This window comes from Mirounga angustirostris, unplaced genomic scaffold, assembly GCF_029215605.1.
Source record: "Mirounga angustirostris isolate CCGP_5_RB_7025 unplaced genomic scaffold, mMirAng1.0.hap1 SCAF_7, whole genome shotgun sequence".
NCBI classification, from domain to species: Eukaryota; Metazoa; Chordata; class Mammalia; order Carnivora; family Phocidae; genus Mirounga; species Mirounga angustirostris.
Window position 1 is genome coordinate 77,102,724 of NW_026991715.1, and position 22,905 is coordinate 77,125,628.

The following is a 22,905-nucleotide window of genomic DNA, read 5'->3' on the forward strand; positions in this document are numbered from 1 at the left end:
ATTTCAGTTGAGACTATTTTGGGTTCCTGATTATATCCAGTAAATAACTCATTTGGAAAGAAGCCAAGATAGATCCTCTCTGACTTTGATGAACATAAAAGCATGACAGCATGTAAGACCAGTGTTACTTAAAGTGGCCTATGAACCTGTACTAGTCCACAAGGGGGAATAGGTACAGAAATTTTAGAAACTTTTGTATCAGTTTGACAGTGCAATTTTATGTCTACTGAATCTAGTAACATAACGGGGCTTACATTTTGCATTTTTTTCCTTATTTTCACTTTTCTAATGAAATATTTTCACTATTTGTTTTTATTGTACTTTCTAAGAATACTGGTCTATAAAAGATTGGGGAAAAAAGCTAGTTCTTCACTGTAGATAAGAAGCGATGTTACAAAGATAAAAGGTTCAGGAACAGAGTAGTTTACAATTCTAAAGCTGAAGGGAAAGAAGTTTGCTCCAAGTATTCCCTAAATGACTCTCCTTAAAGTCTTTAATTTATTAAAAAGTTTTTCCAAGTTAATTCTAAATTTAAGATAACTTACAAAATTTAAATTTATTGCCTTTATCAATCTGAACCGCAGTACTACCCAATTCAAATACACTTCTAAATTAAAAAGCTCCAAAAGATAAAACTTCCAATTAACATAAAATATTATATGAATTCTTACTAATAACCAGCAAGTCTACTACTTACAATGCTGAATGTCTTCTGATCTAGCTCTTCAGATTCTTCAGATATGGGAACTGGTTCACCACTTGCGGTGATATGAACTGGAGCATCTGACACTGAAGATTTCTTGGATCTTTCCTTGCTATCAGACTTGGATTCGCTCAACTAAAGAAAAAGAGAAAATAAAAACAAAAATCCAACAAAAACAAAGGTGAAATGATTAAAACTTCCAGAAAACAATATCTCACTTTATTCTACAATAGTTTGCTCACATTCCATACTCTATTTTATCTTTCTGGGAAACCAAAAATAAATCTACTCTGTAATGTTACCCTATACGTAAAGCATTCAAAAAAAAAAGATTCAAACCTATTTTTCTCCTCTTCTAGATACCCACATGTATTTTTAAAGAACTCAGTTATTCAGGCTAATTTGGGCTGACAGGCAATTTATTTTCCTAAAATGTAAATATGCTGATTGTGTCACTTTCTAAGTTTTACATTACGATTTGCATACCTTTTCTTCCTTTATGTCTTTTTCTTTCTGTATAGCTTCTTTTACTTTGTTTTCTCTTTTCTCTTTAAAATCTTTTTCCTTTATATCTTTCTTATCCTCTTTTTCTTTTATCTCCCTCTTAAGTTCTCTTTTATTCTCTTTTTCTTTTGCTTCCCTCTTTTCTTCTGATTCCTTCTTTATAAAAACATCTGGCTCAGGTCTTTCTTCACTGTCTCTTTCTGTTTTAATTTTTTTATTTGGATGTTTCACAGAAGTGATCTCATCCTGAAAAGTGCAAGTATGGCCAATGTATTACTAACCAAATCTTGACAAAGACTAATTTCTTTTCTTTGCATGACTACGGAATGCATGTATGTGGATTCAGAAAGAAATAACCCAGAATCCCATTAATAATGATACATGCAATGTTCACCTTCCTATAAAAACTAAAGGAAGCCAGTCCCATTCAAAATTCAAAATAAAATTAATGGAAACAGAACCTCATTTAAATGGCAAATGTTTGAAAAGGAAGGACCTTTGCTCTATATCCCTCTTAGTGATATTCATTAGATGAGTAAAATTATGTTCCATACGTGAGACTATGTAATGAACTACAAAAAAGGAACTTCAAGTACCTAAAAGTAAAATTTCAGGTCTTAGTTCAAATTTTAAATGTCAAGTATACTAAAACATGCTATGTCCCTTTCTAATACAAAGTCTGTTTTTCTAAAACACATTCTTACCTTATCATCATCTTCATCGGATTTCTCTGAAGGCAGGGGCGAAGAATCACTCTTTATTTCTTCTTTCACTTTTATAGACTTCATTGCTTTATTCTTCTTAGCTCTTGCTTTTCTCCTCTTTGATCCTCCCTAAAAATAATTATTTTTATTCTAACCAACTCCACAGATTCAGTCAAAAAAAAATTTCTTAAATACTAAATCTAAAAAGCTAAAAGAACACATATTCCTACCCAATCCTTACTCTAACAGTACGCTACACCGATCTTAGAAAGTCAACAAGGGGCGCCTGGGTGGCTCAGTGGTTAAGCGTCTGCCTTCAGCTCAGGTCATGATCCCAGGGTCCTGGGATCGAGCCCTGCGTCGGGCTCCCTGCTCAGCGGGAAGCCTGCTTCTCCCTCTCCCACTCCCCCTGCTTGTGTTCCCTCTCTCGCTGTGTCTCTCTCTGTCAAATAAATAAATAAAATCTTTAAAAAAAAAAAAAAAAAAGTCAACAAAAGTGATATAACTTAATGAATCAAGTACGTATTATGAATAACAGATACTAACTATAACTATTCTTTTCAAAAAGGATTAGAGAAAAGTGGAGGTTGAAAGAAACAGAAAGTTTTTCACCTTCCTAAATTACTATTATCTGAACTAAATTTGATCCTATCAGAGATAGCATTAGAAATATTTTTATTGGTACACAGTTACTGACATTGTGGTTATAATGCAAATGGTTAAAGGCTGTTAGTTTCTAATCATCTCTTCTTCATTGTATTTTTCCTACTTTTTTGGCCCCTCCCTAATAAATAAGCTCAGTGATCTTTATGCTGTACCTTCAGCTCTCCAACACCAAATAAAACGGTAATAAAGGCTTGACCCCTTAAAAAGTATACCACTCTAAACAAGGTGCCCCCAGTACCTATCCAAACACTAGGGAAAAAAAAAAAACAGGATCCCACTTCTGAAAGATAGGACTTACCAGTTTTAACAGGAATGCAGAGATAACTTAAGGCAAAATATCACAATATGCAATTAAAGTTACCAAATTACAGAAAAATACACTTATAAGGTCATATTAGCCTCAGATGTCTAGGGCTATCAGTAAACTAAATTTATCTTACTGAAAAGTAAATTGCTCTTTAAGCATCTAAATTTTAACTTACTGCACCAGAAAGTCTCTGAGCTTCTTTTTTTGCAAGATCTCTACTAAGTAATTTGATGAGGTAGTCTGCACGTGTCTGCAACTGCTTTGCTTGTGGTTTTTTATCAGGATCATCAGGAAGAATCTGAAAAATTAATTTTTTCAGGTTGTCTTTAATAAATAATATGAGAAATTTATTGCCTATAAAAGGCTTACTCATTTAAAGAAATACATATAATTTACTGGCAAGTTACAATTGTTAAAATTTGTAGGAATAAACAACTAAGAATGCAAAATACATTTTTTTATACTACACCACAGCAAAGATTTCATTTGCCTGGGAATAAGTTCTAAATAAATACATGAAAAAAAAATCCTTCCATTCAAAATAATAATACAAAGTGTGAGGTTAAAAATTTCTTTCAAATATACAAGTGTATTTAGCATCCAGTGTTATTAAACATTACAGTATGTTTAGATTTCTTTCCTCTCTCAATAACAGTATATATAAAGTATATAAAAATTCCTTAGGTACAATGTATCAGCTATTTAGGTGACCCAAAGCATGCACTCTGAAGAAATTTTTACAGTAGGAATTTAAGCTATTCAAGTTTGGCTTCAGAGGTAGCAAATGACACAACACCAATATCAAAAGTGACTATGAAGAAGTAAAATATAAAAAGATAACTTAAATGATAATAAGGCAATGTTTCCAGTGTTTTCCAGTCTAGGCAAAGAAATGATTTTAGCGGGCGCCTGGGTGGCTCAGTTGGTTAAGCGACTGCCTTCGGCTCAGGTCATGATCCTGGAGTCCCGGGATCGAGTCCCGCATCGGGCTCCCTGCTCAGCGGGGAGTCTGCTTCTCCCTCTGACCCTCCTCCCTCTCATGCTCTCTGTCTCTCATTCTCTCTGTCTCAAATAAATAAATAAAATCTTTAAAAAAAAAAAAAAAAGAAATGATTTTAGCTGTGGTAGTATCAAATCACTAAAACCCCTAAACATTGTTTGATAATAAAAAAAAAATTTATTTTGCTCTTGAATAATATGACAGAATGAGAATTTTACTTTAAGCCTAGTAATAGAAAGAAAAATACATCTATGCCTTAATAATAAAAATACAATTTCAGAGGTAAAGCAAAATTTCAGAGATCATTTAAATTCAACCCCTCATGAAAACCAAGAAGCCAAGGTCATACAGCTAGTTAGAGCCTTGGTTTCCTATCAATCAAGTTTATTTCTTTTTTTTTTTTAATCAAGTTTATTTCTAACATAATTTAAATTTTTTTTTTAAAAGATTTTATTTATTTATTTGAGAGAGAGCAAGCACATGAGAGGGGGGAGAATCAGAGGGAGAAGCAGACTCCCCGCCGAGCAGGGAGCCAGATGCGGGACTCAATCCCGGGACTCCAGGATCATGACCTGAGCTGAAGGCAGTTGCTCAACCAACTGAGCCACCCAGGCGCCCCTATTTCTAACATAATTTAAAAAGCAAAAATCTAATTCAACATCAGTAGTCAACGGAAACAAGAAATATTTAAGTACCTTGTGTGTTAAACTGAGGTCAGGATCCATTTTAATCATTTCCCAGCTTCCATATCCGTATTCGTAGATACCAATTAACAAATTGGAATCATCTTCTTTGCCCCAGTCTATATCAAAATGAGCTGCCTTTGTGTGGCATGGGATAGTATACCTGTATCAAAGTTAATAACCATGGTCAAGTTTTTAACTGCCATATTAAAAATTAATTTTGAAGAATATATTTAAGTTATTGGAACTTCAAAATACTATGCCTTATTTTATTTTTAAAAACATTTCATTCAAACTAGCCAATGACATAAGACATTTTTATAACATACATACCCAAATTATTGAATAACAAGAAATAATTTACAATGAATAAAGTGAACAACTCACTGTTTTCTTTCTTCGGGATCTGACGGAATGGATTTGTGCAATGGTATTAATTCTTCTTCATGGGAGATGACAAGCTTGGCATTCACCTGTACACCTGATATTCGGAATGTTGGACCCTTCACTTTTCCAAGTCTACCACCTTAATTTTTTTCAAGACATAAAAAAATATGAAATATACAATTCTACAAAATACAAAGCAAGATATACTAATATTTACATTAATAAGCATCACTTATTTAGCTATATTTATAAGTATTACTTCTTTCTATTATTGGGGGGTGGCACTTGCTGGCAAACCTTAAATTTCACTACAAGATTTTTCAGTACATACTACAGAAATTATAATATAGCAGATGTGGATTCAAAGAAAGCATTTCATTGAAAGCATTTCCATAATTGTTTTCTCAATTGCACAAGATACATCTATTAATACTGTCACCTTCTAAATAAGTGGCCTAGTATAATTTTTTTCAGTATACCTTATTACTAAATCTTAACTAAATATTTTCATTTAGGTAAATTACAAAATAAGCATAATGAGGTAACTATGCCCAAAGCCAATATCACATATGTACACTATCTTTTCCCAGCCATCTATACTAAAAATACAGTAACTTCTGATATTACCAACTAGCTCGAATATACCAGTTAGACATACACTATTGATTTCAAGAATACAATTCTGTTACCCATTTCCTATTACCCAGGAATGGTCCTGCTTTGTTTTCTAAAGCGTCTTTTAAGAGTAATGAATAGGTGGCTATGATATAACAACCTCTTAACTCAGTAAAAGCATTATGTGAAACTTTCATTTACCTCTCTTTAAATCACTCTCACTTAAATATTACCTGTTCGTTCTGTTCCTGAAGAATTATCCTTTAAAGCTTTAATGCAACCATTATGCACCAATTCTCCTAGTCGTCTGAGGTCTGTCTCTGACTTATCAACTAATTCAGCATCCCGAGCAATTGCATCTAATCTGTTAATGAAATAATACAATTTTCAGGTAAATATGCAGAATAAAGTGGTGCCATTTAAGAGAGAGTCAGTTTCACCCTGCCTCAAGCTCTACAAGTCACTCTACATGCCCTACGAAGTCTAGTTCACATAACTGGCACAAGATACATAAAAAAGGAGTTCAAAAAATGTTTAAAAAATTTGGCAGGGAAACAATTCATTTATATATTCAAGAATAATAAAGTTAACCAATTAATTCATTATAGAAAAAAATGGTATGCTTCCAACTTGAAAATTATGTAATAATTCTATAAAAGCTTTTCATAACCAATCAAATCTTAAATTCTAAAGCATTGTAATATAGATGACCCTTGAATAACACAGACTTGACCTGGACAGGTCGAGTTACATGCGGATTTTTTTTTTTCGATAAATACAGTATAGTAACTCTAAATATTCAAAATAAAACAGAAAGTATCTTTAAGAGGGAGTTTTGGAGAGAAAAAATAGAACTGAGCCAATCTGAGTCTTTGCCACTGTATATTCAGACATTGGGCTTGCCACAACAAAGGACAAAGAATATTCAAATCACCAACACGTACTGAAATTAACCATTAACTTAAAACACACACACACACACACACACAAACTGTCCTGATATTCTGAATTTTAATAGTTCATATAAAAAGGAACCATAATTAGGGAAACTTAAGAAAATTTCCCTAGTAAGGGAAAACAGAACTGTTCTTTAAGTCAAAAGACTAAGCTAGCAACTCACCTTCTCTAAAGGATAAATCTGCTATTTATAAGTTTGGGATGAAAAAGATGGGATAAAGGCATGTGAAAAGTACAATTACAAAATGCTGAGTATTTCACAGACATATGTATTTTATAGAAACCTTCATTTGTAGATAAAATTTTAGAGCCTAGAAAGAATTAAGAATATGAGAACCTTTTAAAAAATCTGAAATTTGCTTTCTACGGACTAACGTTGTAAATGATTTTTAAAGCAAATTTAACAAAGTAGCTAAACCCAATAGTAGTGTGTATAAAGTTGACAGCATGTAAACACACATTCTGTAATTCTATGAGAATGACAAACGTATTTACCTTTCCAGAGGGCCACCAAATTTCTTGTAACTCTTGATAAACCTAACAGAAAATAATTGCTTGGTTAAAGTGTGGGTTTCACTATCCATTAAAAAACAGATTTATAAATACGTGGAAATAAGAAAACAGCTGTTAGTGCAAAAATTAATTCAAGGCACTGTTACCATACTAACACAAATGAATAAACTATGCTAAAGACAAAAATGTTAAAACATTAAGATATACCAAGCAAGACATATTTTAACACCCAGGATGATGTTTAGAAACCAATATAAATAAAACAATAGAAGCTAAATTTTATTTTAGAAATTACTTTATTATTTTCACAAGACAAGTTCAAGGCTACCACAGGAAGTGTGTCCAGAATTATCAATCATACTACACCTCCTCACATTTGAAGTATTGATAAAAGTTTACTGAATAATAGCTTTATTTCAGATGTATGGTATAATACCAACAATGGAAAATAAAAATTTTACTTAAGAACAAAGCTACCCAAGTGGTTGATGGATGAGGGAAAATATCCAGGAAAAGTAGAAGTTGAAATGTTCTTCAACTAAAGACAGAAAGTCCAGCAAATCAGGTGGTCATAAAAATACCCTTAATAAAATCTAACAATATATTTAGTTTTCTGGTAGAAAGAATGAGGAAGAACTTTATTGGTCAGGTCTATGATTAAAAGAAAAGAGTTACTACAATGGCTTGAAAGAAACAACAAACTCAAAATATAACAGTGAGCAAACCTTTTTACAAATTTCATAAGCAAAAATATTACATAAACAAAAGTAGGCTGTTATCCCAGTCCCCTTATATGAATGTATATAAAGAAACATATTTTGAAAGAAAACTGTAATTTATCCTACGTGACTATCTTACCTCAATTCCTACTTGGACATATCAGAAATGCTTTTAACATTGTTACTTTCAAAAAGCAAATCTCCTCAGTGTTAAAAAAAAAAAAAAAAAACTAGAAAAATTTGGAACTACAGTATTCCCACATAAAAATAGTAATGTTGGGAGTCATAAATGCAGGGAGAAATTTTAATAAATAAGTCTAATGTACTAAAATATACATTCATTTTTAAAAGGGCCACTATTCTGAACCACATTTTTAATAAAGCCAAAAAAATTTAGCAGTCTAAGTAGATTAACAATAAATAAATAACATGCAGAGATTAGATACCAAACTTTATTTTTCATACTATAAATGAAGACCCAAAAGCAGAACCATTCAATCCCTACACAATTATCATATATTTGCCTTCTCTAAAACTTTCATTTTAATCTTTGAAAATTATGGGATTTGTCTATTTTAATTTCACCTTCTAATAAAAGGAAGCTGAAGTAAAATAGCCTTATGTCATCTTACCGCCGAATTTCTGCATCACTAAATCCTTTGATATTCTCTCGAGGAATAGTCCGTGGTCTTCCACGTTTCTTTGGCCTTTTCCTTTCTGAGATCGAGTCACTATCAGATCCAGAGTATCTCCTACTTCTACTGCGCCTCCCTTCACTTCCATTAAAACTAATCTGGAATTGGAAAACAAAAATTTATCAAACTTTAGACTAAAGAAGGCTTCTAACTATAAGAGCAAAGAAAACATTAAGAAAGAAAAGACTGAGAGAATTAACAAATTGAAATCTTGTCTGTATATCAAAAAATTTTCTATAAATAAGATTAAAAAGCAAACAAAACAGAGAAAAACATGGCAGGTTAATGACAAAGAGTTATTAAAGGCCCTAACATTTTTAAAAACATTCTTATATATCAGAAATAAAATACAAATTTTTTTTTTTAAGATTTATTTAGAGAGAGAGAGAGAGAGAGAATGCACACGTGTGAGGAGGAGAGGGAGAGAGAGAGAAAGATAATCTCCAGCAGATTCCCCGCTGAGCATGGGGACCAATGCTGGATCTCACAACCCCTGAGATCATGACCTGAGCAGAAACCAAGAGTCACACGCTTAACCGACTGAGCCACCCAGGCGCCCCCAAAATTGTCCTTTTGTAAGAATGAGAAAAATTATTAACAAGCAACTAATCAAATACCATAAACATAGAATTAAACAACATCAATGGTAAATTTTTTTAAATGAGAATTAAAGCAACAATATTTATTTGTAACACTCATTATTTAACAGAAACATCAAAACATATTTTCTGTAAGTCTCTGGAAGTCACCGTGCATTTTCTGAACCCCTAATATGTTGAAAGCTAACTGAAAGTCAAAGACAGTATTCAGTTCTTACTCATTCTAACCTCCTCTCATCCTTTCAAAAGTAGTAATATAATGCTGTGCTTCCGTGTACTATAAAGGGAAATCATTATGGGGTTGGCAGGAATAAACACTAACAAGAAACTACATACATGGTCACTTTCAGACCACACACATCACTTGGCTCCATTTCTGCCTATTGATAGGATGCCCCAATCCTAACAACAAATCTCATCTACAAAATCCTAACTTCTCTTACACATGTCAAAATCACAAGGCAATCTAATGGTCTAAAATATAAGAAAATACAGCAGACTCGTAAGAAAAGATGGAACCTGAATTCTGGCTCACCTGTGAAAAGCATGAGTTGTGGTCATCAAATAACATAAAAGCAGGCAAAAGGAAGTTAGCTAAAATTTACTAAAGGCTTTGTTTGGGTGACTATGAGAGTCCTGGAAACGAAAGGCATGGAGAACAGAACCTGCACCCCCTCTCAGATATTCCTCCGCAAAACTCCCAATAGGTGCTCATGAGTAAGACTGGGCAGGAGATCAGAAAAAACTTTCCTTCCAGATGATGGCCTGGAGAAAGGGAGCAGTTTTCTACTGCACTGAGGGCACCTCACCGAAGAAGACAGAAGACACAATACTGTTGCAGGAAAAGAAAAATAAAACACTCTACCCCTGAGGGAAGGATAGCAAGAAGGATGACTAAGCAATTCCCTCATTTGCCTCAGACTCAAAATTTAAGGAGGCACCAAAAAAGCTCAGAAATATAATGTAATATTCTAAAAAACAGAAGTTAATTCAAACAAAAAATCTAGTATTAAAGTTTCTTTCCTTTTGTTGCAGTATCTGATGTAGCCTGGCATGGCCCTCTTACCATTATTTAAAAATCTCCTATTTTCTTCATTTGGGTCATAAAATAAACAGCAATAAGTTTTTAAAAATTCCTATCATACAAGGTATGCTGATGATGACAGAATTAAAATAGAAATCAACTAACAAAAATAATCAGAGTATCTCCCAAATATTTGGAAATTAAACACACTTCATAACAACAAAAAAGAACAAAAACAAACCAACAAAAAAATACCTACAGGTCAAAGAGTATGTCCATAAGGCAAATTAGAAAATACTCTGAAATGAATGAAAATGAAAACACAACAGGTATCAAAATTTACAAGATTCAAAAAAGGCAGTGCTTAGAGGGAAACTTGTAGCATTAAATGCTAATAATATTATAAAAAGAAGGTCTTGATTAAATTGTCTTAAGAATACATCTTAAGAACACTTAAAAAAAAGTAGAGCAAATTAAAGCAAAGCCAAAAAGTAATAAAGAGCAGAAATCAATGAATCTGAAACAGAAAAATAAATGAAACCAGGGATGATTTGGGGGGGATTTTATGAATAACTTTATGCCCATAAATTCAACAACTTAGATAAAATGGACAAATTCCTTGAAAGAAACAAACTACCAAGCTCACTCAAGAAAGAAATATTCTGAATAGTTCTATATTTATAAAAGAAATCAGTGTTTCTAACAAAGAAAACTCCAAGCCTAGATGGTTTCCCTGACAAATAGTGCCAAACATTTAATGAAGAATACCAATTCTATACAAACTCTTCATAAAAGCAGAGGAGGGGTGAACACTTTCCAACTTATTTTATGAGGCAAGAATTATTAAATCAGTTGAAAACACTAAAAAAGAAAACAATGGACCAGTATGCTTTATAAACAAAACCAGATAGTCCAGGTATAAATACCCTTACAATAATAATCTTTTAAATTAAAAAGTCACCTGTTTTGCACAGTTTCTCATTCTTGGGAGCATATAAATTTCTTCAAGTTCCTTTTGTCTTTCTTCCTCTTCTAATCGTCTTCTTTGATCTTCTGGAATTATTTCTTCCCAATTCTTTGAATTTCTTTCTGGTTCCAACTCAATGTCATCCTCATCCATATTTGAAAAGTTGGCAACCTTAAATTCAAGAATTATAACAGAATAAGCATTAAAGAAAAACTCATCCTTAAATTACATTTTGCATTTTAGGGGAGAGGATGTGACATACCAGAATACGGCAATAAAACTTAAATATCCTCAGGATAATGAATAGGACTATGGATTAAACCAAAAATGACGGCTAAACTATCTAAGTTCTTTATTAGTTCTTTATTATTTATTATTTTTTTATTAGGTCAAAGTAGAATAAACCAAAAAACTTCTAAGAATGATTCTCTTTTGTCCTGCTGCTCAACAAAATTAGTTGACAGACCAACAAAATAATTTATACTAACATGCTAAATCATCTTCCGCTGAAAATACCACACCAGTCCGTTAACTACAAAGTGCTGTAGAATAAACCAGTATTCTTATTTTTATAATCATAAAAAGTAACACAAAAGCGGGCGCCTGGGTGGCTCAGTTGGTTAAGCGACTGCCTTCGGCTCAGGTCATGATCCTGGAGTCCCGGGATCGAGTCCCGCATCGGGCTCCCTGCTCGGCGGGGAGTCTGCTTCTCCCTCTGACCCTCCTCCCTCTCGTGCTCTCTGTCTCTCATTCTCTCTCTCACAAATAAATAAAATCTTAAAAAAAAAAAAAAAAAAAGTAACACAAAAGCTACTGACAAGACACAAAGAACTCTGGGTCCATAGATAACCTGAGGTTCCTAGTTTCTTCATCTTAAAAAAAAGGGATAGACTGAGCTCACTAAATTTTGTGAAGATTAAATAAGATAATACATTTAAGGAACTATGAAGACTCTGGTACATGGGAGGGATTCGTTAAACCTAACTGCCAATAGTGGCACATTAAAACTTAGAGAAAGTGGGTGAAAAAAACCTGTGCTTATCCTGTGTTAAGAAATGACACTGCAAATAGTGTTCATTCTCTCATGTCTTTATTTATTTTAAAGATTTATTTATTTGAGAGAGAGAGAATGCACATGTGCATGCATGGAGGGGGCAGAGGGAAAGAATCTTCAAGCAGACTCCCCGCTCAGTGTGGAGGCCTACATGGGGCTCGATCCCAGGACCCATGAAATCATGACCTAAATGGAAACCAAGATCAGATGCTTAACTGACTGAGCCACCCAGACACCCTGTGTCTATTATTTAACTGTGATGAAAGCCCAAAGCTAGCAGTTTAGGAGAATTAACTCACTGTTATAAAAGTAATCTGTATTTACTTTACTTAGCTTATCAGTGACATTTTTTCAAACTGCCAATTAGTCAAATTAAAAGCAAATAGTGTAACCATGTAGAGTTAATCAGACAATACCCAGATTAAGTACAGGTTCCAGAAACCTTAACTTCTCAAGATTAAAGAAATAGTCCTCTAACCTATCTCCCTTCCTTTATTTCTTGCTCCATTACGGTATATCCTCCACATTGCAGCCAGAATGATTCATTAAAATTACAAACATTTTTATTCACTGTTGTGTCCCTGTGCATGGCACACTACAGGTGCTCAATAAATATTTGTTGAATGAACAAATGACACAAACTGAACTGCTCTCCTTAAAACCCTCAGTTCATGAAAATGGCTATAGAGGAACCTGCTTCTTTACACTAAACAACTGGCATACAACTTACTCTGTGAGGATGGCTGACTTACATTGCTTTAGGACTCCTTGCAACCTTTTACCCCTCACCAAACCAGGGGTATTTACAGGTACTAAAAGGAGCTCATTGCTTACATGGACTGAATAACTTGAGTTTTCTTAGGTGTGATAATGCTTAACTTAATGTCAAAAACTGCTCCAACATATAGAAGGCTAAAGCCTTTTGTCATACAAATCTCCATTAGAGATCATGTTCACTCATTTACCCAAATATTTGAGGATGTGCTAAGCACTTTTTTAGATGCTAATTAGAATAACAGCCCTCCTCATTCCACTGTATGTACCTATTCATAAATGGTCCTTTTCAAAACAAGTTGCTACTGGTTTGTCAGAATGAGAGAGAAAAACTTTCATACACCATAGCAAATTTTAAGCCAAAAATACTGAGAAATTATCATGTTGATTGTGCTTAAAGAGATTAATAAAATGCAAAATGACAAAAAATAATTTGTCAATTTAGATAATTTGAAAGAAAAATTAAAAAGAAAAATCTACCTTGAACTGGGAAAGCAATTCATCTCCTACAGTTAAAGGGCCTGGTTCGTTTTCATGAGTTTCAGCCCTCTTCAAGATCTCATCTATATCCATTTCCTATAATTAGAAAGAAATCTTTAAGTATAGTTTAACATATTTTGAAGTAGATACACCTTACACTTACAAGTTTAAAGAAATGGCACATTTTGAGGCAAGTTTTTTTTTTTTTTTTTTTTACCTGGGGCTCTTGTTCTTCTCCTTCAGGTTCCTTAAAAAGCTCCTCAGCGCCAAACTTTAAAATGGCTGATAATTCTTCTTTATTGAAAGGAGTAGAACTAAATCAAGAAAAACAAATAAAAATGCTTAATACTAACAGTTAACAATATTTACATTGCACTTTTATTCATTATTGACACAGTCAACTTTATATAATTTATATGACAGAGTTAGACATGTTAAGTATTATAAGTGTACTTATTTTAAAAGTTAAGAACTTGAAACCTAGAAGTTAAAGGAATTTCTCCCAAGATTTATAAAACTTGAGTGGTAAAATCAGGACTAAATGTATGCTTTTGACTAAAAATTAATCCAGTGCTTTAAAAAATTACAATACTAAATATGGTACCTCCAAGTTCTGCTTATAGCATGTAAGATTTCAGGAAAATGAGTGCAGAATGATTCTAAATGACTTTTTTTTTTTTTAAATATTAAAGTAACTACCAGGGCGCCTGGATGGCTCAGTTGGTTAAGCATCTGCCTCTGGCTGAGGTCATGATCTCAGGGTTCTGGGATAGAACCCCGTGTCATCGGGCTCTCTGCTCAGAGGGAAGTCTGCTTCTTTCTCTCCCTCTCTTCTTCTCTCCCCTGCCCCCGGCTCATGTTCTCTCTCTCACATGAAAAAATCTTAAAAAAAAAAAAAAAATTAACTACCTTGAGGGGGCAGAACCTGTATGTAGTACTGTCTTCCCAGTTGTGTCCATTCTCTGAATCACAAGGTGATCCAAAACCATCTTCTTTTTCGCCCTTTCAAGTATATCCTCTTCAACTGATCCCTTTGTAACTAGACGATAAATATTCACCTGTAAAGATATGCATAATGAAACATAAAATGTAGTAAAAAGGATTCATTTTGCTCATCTGAAATACCCAAAGGTCGGCAGTTCTATATCAAACAGTACCACCATATAGGGATATTTTGAAAATTTATGGGAACATTTTTATAGTTTTTGAAATCATTAGGTGGGTTTACCAATACTTAAGAGCAAAGGGACCTGGGATACCAGACATTCTGCATTAAACTGGACATTCAGGTACAAAGAAAAAGTATCCTCAGTCTTTCAAGTCTTACAAATGATTTTTAAAAACCTTTTTAAATTATTTTGAGTCTAAATTTGAACTCCATTTTAAGGTAAACATGAAGAGTTTTAATGAAGTTATAAAACATATACTAGTTTTTTCAGCATTGTAACTATTGCATAAATCAGTAGATAATTGGATACCCTTTTATTTAAATCTCTGTCAAAGTTATTTCCAAATGTGTATAGTATTAGTGTCACCAATTAAACTCATCTGTACTACTCATCTATACTCATTTTGTAGTTGTTGCATGTAAATATTTAATAAGAGATATGAAATACCTTGTGTCAGATTTAGAACCAAATACTAGTAAAGCCACAGGTATGTGCATGATTTCACACATATGTGGAATACTAAACAAATGATCATAGGGGAAAAAGAGAAGCAAACCAAGAAACAGACTCCTAACAACAGAGAACAAATTGATGGTTACCCTGGGGAAGGGGAGGTGGTTTAAAAGGTGATGAGGATTAAGGAGGACACCTATTGTGATGAGTACCAAGTGTTGTATGGAAGAGTTGAAGCACTATAATGTACACCCGGAACTAATATTACACTGTATGTTAACTAGAATTTAAATAAAAACTTAAAAAACAAAAAACAGCCAAGTACATGAGGCATAGGAATCTTAATACACCAATAATGAAATAATAAAGAATATATCTCAATAATCATTAATAAAAATATGTATTCATATTTATATATTTTAAATGTATTAAATGATAATGTATTAAATAACTTTTATTTTAAAATATAGTCATATTTATGTCACATTTTTTAAGTTTTGTAACAAAATAGTAAGAAATCTGTTACCATTATTTTACGATCTTACTCAAATATTCTTCCTAGAGGTCTACCATGCAACTTTCTATAGTATTTTATATAACTGGTTCTTCTAATGTATCCTCTACTTTCTATCACCTATTAGAAAATGGGGTGGCCCTTAAGAAGTATTTAAGTAGTATAAATGGAATATGAGCCCAGCCATGTATTGAGGATTTCAATATAGGAGGGTTTAGTGCAATTAACCACTACCCCCTATCTCATTCATAAAACAGGGCTATTTTGACTATTCACATATACATTAGGCCCAGCTCACCTGTGAGATTATCTTATTTCCTCACCCTCTCCTCTCTGACAGTCTATAATTTATCTTGGCATGTTATTGTTATTATCCCTACTTCAAGTTTGCTTCTCTATATAATGTGTAAGTCAGTATTGTTATCTAATTTTAATGCTAATTTCTATTGTCTTATGTACCAATATACCCGATCTTTCCTTCCTTTGTACTTTCTATGGAGAATGAGTCCTGCTCTAATTTTCCCAACTCTAAATTTGTTCTTTATATTCCAGTGTAGTCCTATATATTAAAATACCTATTTTTTAAAAAGAGTTTGTTTTTTTACCTAAATTGCTATTAGGGCATTCAAATTATTTTCAAATTCATGTATTCAATTCAAGGAAAAGGGGGTGCTAAAAACAGCTGTTGTAAAAAGGAGTCTCTGGGTCTGATGATGTTAAGAACCACTACTGTAAATACAAGCTATCACACTTAGGGGTATGCAATGTTCTTCCAGAGTATAAAAATTACAGAAAGAAGCATAATGTATTTCTGATGAGAGTTTTATGAGAATTATTTGGGCAAAATATTTTTTTTCAATTAAAATTATGGACATATTTTTCAGTAGAAAACATGATTCTTAAAAAGGTAATATAAACGTGATCTTTCTGTGCTATTTGTTCGTATCTCTTGCTTTGGAGAAGTTTGATAAGCACTACTCTAGATGGAGGTAAATGAATTAAAATACAAGGACCAAGGCATCAGAATGATGACATACAGTTTTTCTCAAGGCCTATTACAATGGTGTCAGATAGCTGTACAAAAACTATAAAATCAGAATGGCTTTTTTGCATAAAGAACCTTACAGGCAAATGGATTAATAAGATACAGGTTAACAAAAAGGTAGCAATATCCTAAGCAAAATCATAGTTAAGATAATAAAGACATTTTAATGCTTATGTTTTGAATGAAAAACACTGGTACTCTACAGCTGTAAACAGAATGTATGATTAAAAGAGAATGCAGGGCGCCTGGGTGGCTCAGTTGGTTAGGCGACTGCCTTCGGCTCAGGTCATGATCCTGGAGTCCTGGGATCGAGTCCCGCATCGGGCTCCCTGCTCAGCAGGGAGTCTGCTTCTCCCTCTGACCCTCCCCCCTCTCATGCTCTATCTCATTCTCTCTCTCAAATAAATAAATAAAATCTTTAAAAAAAAATAAAAAAATAAAAAAATAAAAGAGAATGCATAATCCTATTATGGCAGGCCTTGCAGCTGTTAGGTCTCTGAAATCCAGGTCTGAGAGCTGTGTGTGTATGCGATGCGCGGTGCCTGCCGTGCCAGCTCCAGAGTGCTGCCCGGGCGCCCTCCATCCACTCCCCAACCCCTCCCCGCTCGGGTATTCAATTCTGCCAAACCTTCCAGGTGATTTTGGTAAATCTGAGTTCCTGAGTACTTTACCTGTTAAAGAGCAACATGACTGTGTTCCAATGATCTGACCCAGAAGATAAACCAAAATCACTTCCAAACACTGATGATCATAAAAAAGGAATCTAAAAGTAAAATAAAAGAAAAAAAAAATACCTGTTTCTTCTGCCCAATTCGATGAGCTCTAGCCTGTGCCTGAAGATCATTTTGTGGATTCCAATCAGAATCAAATATAACAACAGTGTCAGCAGAGGCTAAATTAATTCCCAGGCCTCCAGCTCTCGTGGAAAGCAAAAAGCAGAAATCCTGTAAGGAATTATAAATAGGCTCAATTTTAAATTCGTCTTAACCGTGACTGTGAATAATTAGAGAATTTTACAACTGATTTTTTGAATTTAAAAGTATTTTACCAATAAAAGTAAAGGGCAGTTTTAAAAAATAAAATACAAAAACCTCTAGCAAAACCAATCAACAAGACTCCTAAATACAAATATACATGGGAATAATATATATCAAATTTAAAAATTTGTAAATGAAAGTGGGCTAATTTATTTTGAATCAAATTAACTCTCCTATGCTGAAATAGTATTGATTAAGAAAGGGTAAAATTCTTCAGATTTAACATAGAATATTGATTTTAAAACCTCACTTACAAAGAAAAACTGGGTAACAAACAGTAAGATTAAAAAAAAAAAGCACATTCAACTAAAATGATTAATTTACAATTTTAAAAGCATTCATACCTCTGATCCTTCAGCATTAAAATGATCTAGAGCTTGTTTTCTCAGTTCTCCTTTTATTGATCCATCTAATCTCTAGAATAAAACACATTAAAATACTGCATATAACAGATTCAAATATTTAAAAAAGATATTAAATCAACAATGAAATTAAGTATGAAAAGGCAGTATTGCTTTTGCTAAGGCCGTAAGAGTATAAGGCACGTAAGAGGCAAGAAGACAATACCCAGGCATTCTGTCTCTCAAGTCTGTGTTCTTAACCACTAAAACTATTTCCCCAGATAATAACAGTAAGTAATGACAATGGCTATCGTTCTGCCTGAGTCTCACGGTAAGAAATACATTTTACACATGAATGTGTACACAGCTGTATACCTGAAGCAAGTTACATGACACAATGTACCATGATATACTCTCATATATTAAAATCTATTTCATTTTTTCAAAATGTTGGTACAACTCATTGAAATGATTCCCAGATCCATTAATAGGTTACAGACCAGTTTTTAAATGCTGATTAAGTCCAGTGTGGTTACTGGACCAACAGCCATCAGTGTCACCTGAGAACTTAGAAATGCAAATTTTTGAGCCCCATCCCAGATCTACTGAATCAGAAACTCTGAGAAAGGGGTCCAGGGGCTCAGTTGGTTTAGTGTCTGCCTTTGGCTCAGGTCATGATCTCAGGGTACTGGGATTAAGCCCCATGTCGGGCCCCCACTCAAGTGGGGAGTCTGCTTCTCTCTCTCCCTCTGTCCCTCCTCCCTGCTCATGTTTGCTCTCTCTCTCTCAAATAAATAAAATCTTTAAAACAAAATTTAAAGAAAGAGAGAGAGAGAATGAAAGGGGTCCAGCAAAAGCCCTTAAGTTTGAAAGTCACTGATTTGGGGAACCATGGGTTCTAGTCAAATAGCCTGCATTTGAGTGTCTTCAGTATTCATGAGTGCCTGAGCAAGTGATCTTGACTTTTCACCTTGTTTGTTTCTTTCTCAGGGAATGAACATAATAGTAGTACTTCCTTCACAAAATTCAGAGCACTCCGTGAGAGAACACAGTAAAACACTTAGCTCAGTGTTGGATATATACGGAGTCCTTACTAAATATTAGCTGATGTCCAAAAAAAAAAAAAAAAAAAAACTTAAATAGTCCTATCTGTATCTTTTTCATTAACAATTACAATTAGTAAAGACTTTTAAAAACAGTGGGTATACCATTTATTGAAGTATGACCTAAATCAGAAGAGTGGTAAAAATAATTTTCTCTGGGAATTAATCTGGGAATGAGAAGGGATTAGAGGCATAGAATTGCTAATAAGAACTTCTTTACTATTTGTTTGACCATGTACACGTAATAGTTTGTCTAAAAACAACCAACAGAGGGTTAGGGTGGGGACAGAGGGGTGATATGGAGAAACATGGTGATAGCTAAAGGGTACAGTTTCTTTTTGAGGGGATGAAAACATTCTAAGATTGTGTTGATGGCTGCCCAACTCTGTGCTATATTAAAAAATCACTTAATTGTACACTTTAAATGGATGAATTGCATGGGAAAGAAATTACATCTGAATAAAACTGTTAAGAAAATCAAATGATACTTTTTCCATACTTTTCCCTTAGAGTGAATGACTATATATTTCTCAATCATGTTCATATCACCAAAAACCTGTCCTTCAAAGCAGACATTACCAGAGTTATAATGTTATTTTTATTTGTAATTACCTGCTTAATGTCTATCTTCCACATTATGATGTAAACTCCAACAGAGCAGGGATTATGTCTGTTGAGATTCATCTTTATAATTCTGCTTCTATTTTATTTTATTTTATTTATTTATTTTAAAGATTTTATTTATTTATTCATGAGAGACAGAGAGAGAGAGGCAGAGGGAGAAGCAGGCTCCCAAGGAGCAGAGAGCCCGATGCGGGACTCGATCCCAGGACCCCGGGATCATGACCCGAGCCGAAGGCAGACGCTTAACCATCTGAGCCACCCAGGCGCCCTCTGCTTCTATTTTATATCCTGCACTAAATATATATCATTTACTAGTTATATGAGTGTTCACTAGGTTCTAGGCACTGTTCATAAAAGGATTAAATAAGGATTAAATTATTAGAAAGTACTGAGACTAGCACCTGTCTCTTAACATTAAACACTCATTCATATTAGCTTTAATTACCCTGAATGGATTTCAAAATAAATACTGAATAGATGGAATATAAGACCATTTTGGTCTTTAGTACCGTCCTTGGAGTCATCTATCGTTTTATACAGCAAGCTATGTATTAGAATAACTGTGAGAACATGATTCTTCAGAATGTGTAACAGTCCTGGTAACATTCACAAGGACTGCACTCTCTTTCCCTTCCTCAAACTAAAGCCTAATACATAAAGCTGCCCATTTAGATTTGAGCACAGAAGAGAAGTACAGAATTAAAATAAAAATTAGAGAAAAGAAAAATTGCTTTGCTGCGAAATATAAGGTGAAGAAAAAAAAGGAATAATGATAAACAGAATTTTTAAATTTTTATAAATTTCTAAAAGATACATTATCTTAAAAGTACAGTTTATATAAAAATCTATACAGAAGAATTTCAAAGGTAATTTTGTAGAACACGCTCAAGAATCAGATGAAATTTAAGTCAACAAAAAAGAAAAAATGAAATGCTTACTTGAAAGGGGAATTGACGGTATTTCAAATATTCTGCAAGTATATCTAACATCCGCACCATTTGAGAAAAAATAAGAACTCTATTGCCTCGTTCTCTTAGGCGAATTAACAGTTTGTCAAGAAGAATCAATTTTCCGCTACTACGGATTAAGTGCTAGGAAACAATAAATTACAACTGTTACAGCATGTGAAAAGAATCAAACGAAACAAATACTCTACTTAATACTTCATCTTCTTTAATTTATATTTAAAATCAAAATGTTATGTTTTTATAATGTTGGAAAACAGTTTCAGTTTTCAAAATTTTCTAGGACTTTCTAGGATCAATTTAATCTATGCCAGCTAAGATTTTCCTTGCCATTTAGCACCTAGGTTTTTGTCATGTTTTGGAGTAAGGGGATGGGGGGAGCAGTTTCACTTTATTTGCTAGTTATTACACTACTTCTCCAAAAATCTTTGAAAAATAATATACTGAAAGCAGCAGCAACTGAAGGTTTTAAAACAGTAAGAAAACCTATTTTAATTTATACATATCAGTCACTGAACCTAGCACTTCAAAGCACTACTGTGACTGGATGGCAGTTGTGCCTTCTTCATACTTTCCATTTGTCTTCCAGAAGTGATAGGAATGGTAAAACCTGAGGTCAAGATGTCTTTCTCAAGCCTACCATTTGCCATATCACAAATTCAGCACATTCACTGATGTGAATTTTTGTCAATTAAGAATATACTAAGGGATTTCTGCTGGATAAATCTTGGTAGTCCATACAAATCCATTTTTAGAAAAATGATCAAAATAATTGGATAAATTATAATTTTGAAGCCTTTTTTAAAGACTAAAAAAAACCCCATTATTTAATTATACCATAACCAAAGAGAAATTCTAACCAATTATTAAAGCCTCGTGGCACTTTTAGTTACAACTGCAATAAGCATTCCCAGAATTTTGTTTTACTATAAAGTAACAATATTTTAAAACCCTTACTTGTAAGGCCTCCTGTTTATTATAGAATTCATTATTATCTGGTGGTTTAATGAGGTAGCAATGGTTACAACATTTCTTTAGCTCCATCATAATGTTCAAAAAGCCTGAGGTACTGCCCTTGGAACCTTTGCTGAGGGCTTTGTAATTCCTAGTTAATATCCATCTGTTTAAAGAAAAAAAAAATAACATAAAAATGAGCTTTAGCAGAACACTTACCAGGATGAATTCTAAAATCATGAAAAAACAATCAAGCACCAAAGCAAAATTGCACCATTATGAAGTTTACAACTGGATAATACAATGGACCAAACCTCATTCACAAGACTAAGGAACTTCATTCATAAAATTAATGAGAACACAACACATAACTTGTTATCTGTGCTATATACAGTAAAGGCTTAATGTAACATAGTGAGTGTAGTGTATTAATCATTTTTACCCCAAAGTTACTTCAAAAATGGGTCAGCTATCATCTATATTAACCTTCCTACAAATTTTACTACATTAGGCAACCAAAACATAGACCTATAAGAAACCTCATGAACATACCTGGTTTACCCACACTGCCTTCTCTAAATTACAATTAAACAATACATATGCAACTTGTAGAAAAATTACAGGTGGTTATTTTATCACTCCAAACTATTTATGTAACTATGTAACATTTCCTCTCACCACAATATACTTTGTCTTCTACCATCTTTTATTTTCTTCTTTTTTATAAGGTTAATCTTGGAAGGGACTTGAAACAATTTTATCTCTGATTTGCCTCAAAATGATAGGAGGTGGGGCAAGTGGGAATGGCTAGAGATAAAATAAGACTGGCTATGAGTTGAAAACAAAGCCAAGTGTTGGTAATTTATTATGTCATCCTCTTTTTGTATATGTTTGAAATTTTCCACAATACAAACCTAAAATTCATGCAATAAATGTATTTTCTTTTAATGTATGGCACTTTACAGATGTTACCATAAAATAAGTTTCTGAGAATCTAAATGCACGTAGCAGTGCATTTTATGCAATTAAATGTTTAAATAACTATTAGGACAAATATTACCTTTTGATTCTTTGAAATAGTACTGTATAGATCTTACATATAAATTTAAATTATGATTAATATTCTTCAACAGGGGGCCTAAAATTTTAAGTTTCTTTTTCTGGCCTCTACCTCTGTCAATTATATAATTATCATAACTACAAAATAATGCCTTAGTATCACTAACACTTTAGTATTAACACTTAACAGAACTCTCTATATGGTAACAGAGCATAAAATAGACAAACACAATTAAGTCTTAGGTCACCCATGATCTTGAACATGCCATTCAATATCTCTTCGGCTTCAA

General features: G+C 33.3%; 1 protein-coding gene across 5 annotated transcripts in view; it reads right to left on the reverse strand.

Annotated features, from left to right (window-relative positions):
• CHD1 (chromodomain helicase DNA binding protein 1) overlaps positions 1–22,905 on the reverse strand; it is a 79,320-nt gene that overhangs the window by 18,165 nt on the left and 38,250 nt on the right. For 4 of the 5 annotated variants that reach the window (XM_054513088.2, XM_064596423.1, XM_054513091.2 and 1 more), the window contains exons 16-32: positions 21,560–21,722; positions 20,576–20,728; positions 17,914–17,985; positions 17,327–17,476; positions 14,261–14,409; positions 13,569–13,665; positions 13,352–13,447; positions 11,038–11,214; positions 8,391–8,551; positions 7,022–7,063; positions 5,803–5,933; positions 4,955–5,093; positions 4,580–4,730; positions 3,060–3,182; positions 1,912–2,040; positions 1,190–1,453; positions 698–838 (exon numbers count right to left, since the gene is read on the reverse strand). In XM_054513088.2, the coding sequence (XP_054369063.1) occupies positions 698–838; positions 1,190–1,453; positions 1,912–2,040; positions 3,060–3,182; positions 4,580–4,730; positions 4,955–5,093; positions 5,803–5,933; positions 7,022–7,063; positions 8,391–8,551; positions 11,038–11,214; positions 13,352–13,447; positions 13,569–13,665; positions 14,261–14,409; positions 17,327–17,476; positions 17,914–17,985; positions 20,576–20,728; positions 21,560–21,722 (2,338 nt within the window). The remainder of the gene's footprint in view (positions 1–697; positions 839–1,189; positions 1,454–1,911; positions 2,041–3,059; positions 3,183–4,579; positions 4,731–4,954; positions 5,094–5,802; positions 5,934–7,021; positions 7,064–8,390; positions 8,552–11,037; positions 11,215–13,351; positions 13,448–13,568; positions 13,666–14,260; positions 14,410–17,326; positions 17,477–17,913; positions 17,986–20,575; positions 20,729–21,559; positions 21,723–22,905) is intronic. The other variant, XM_045899232.3, reaches the window with a different exon arrangement.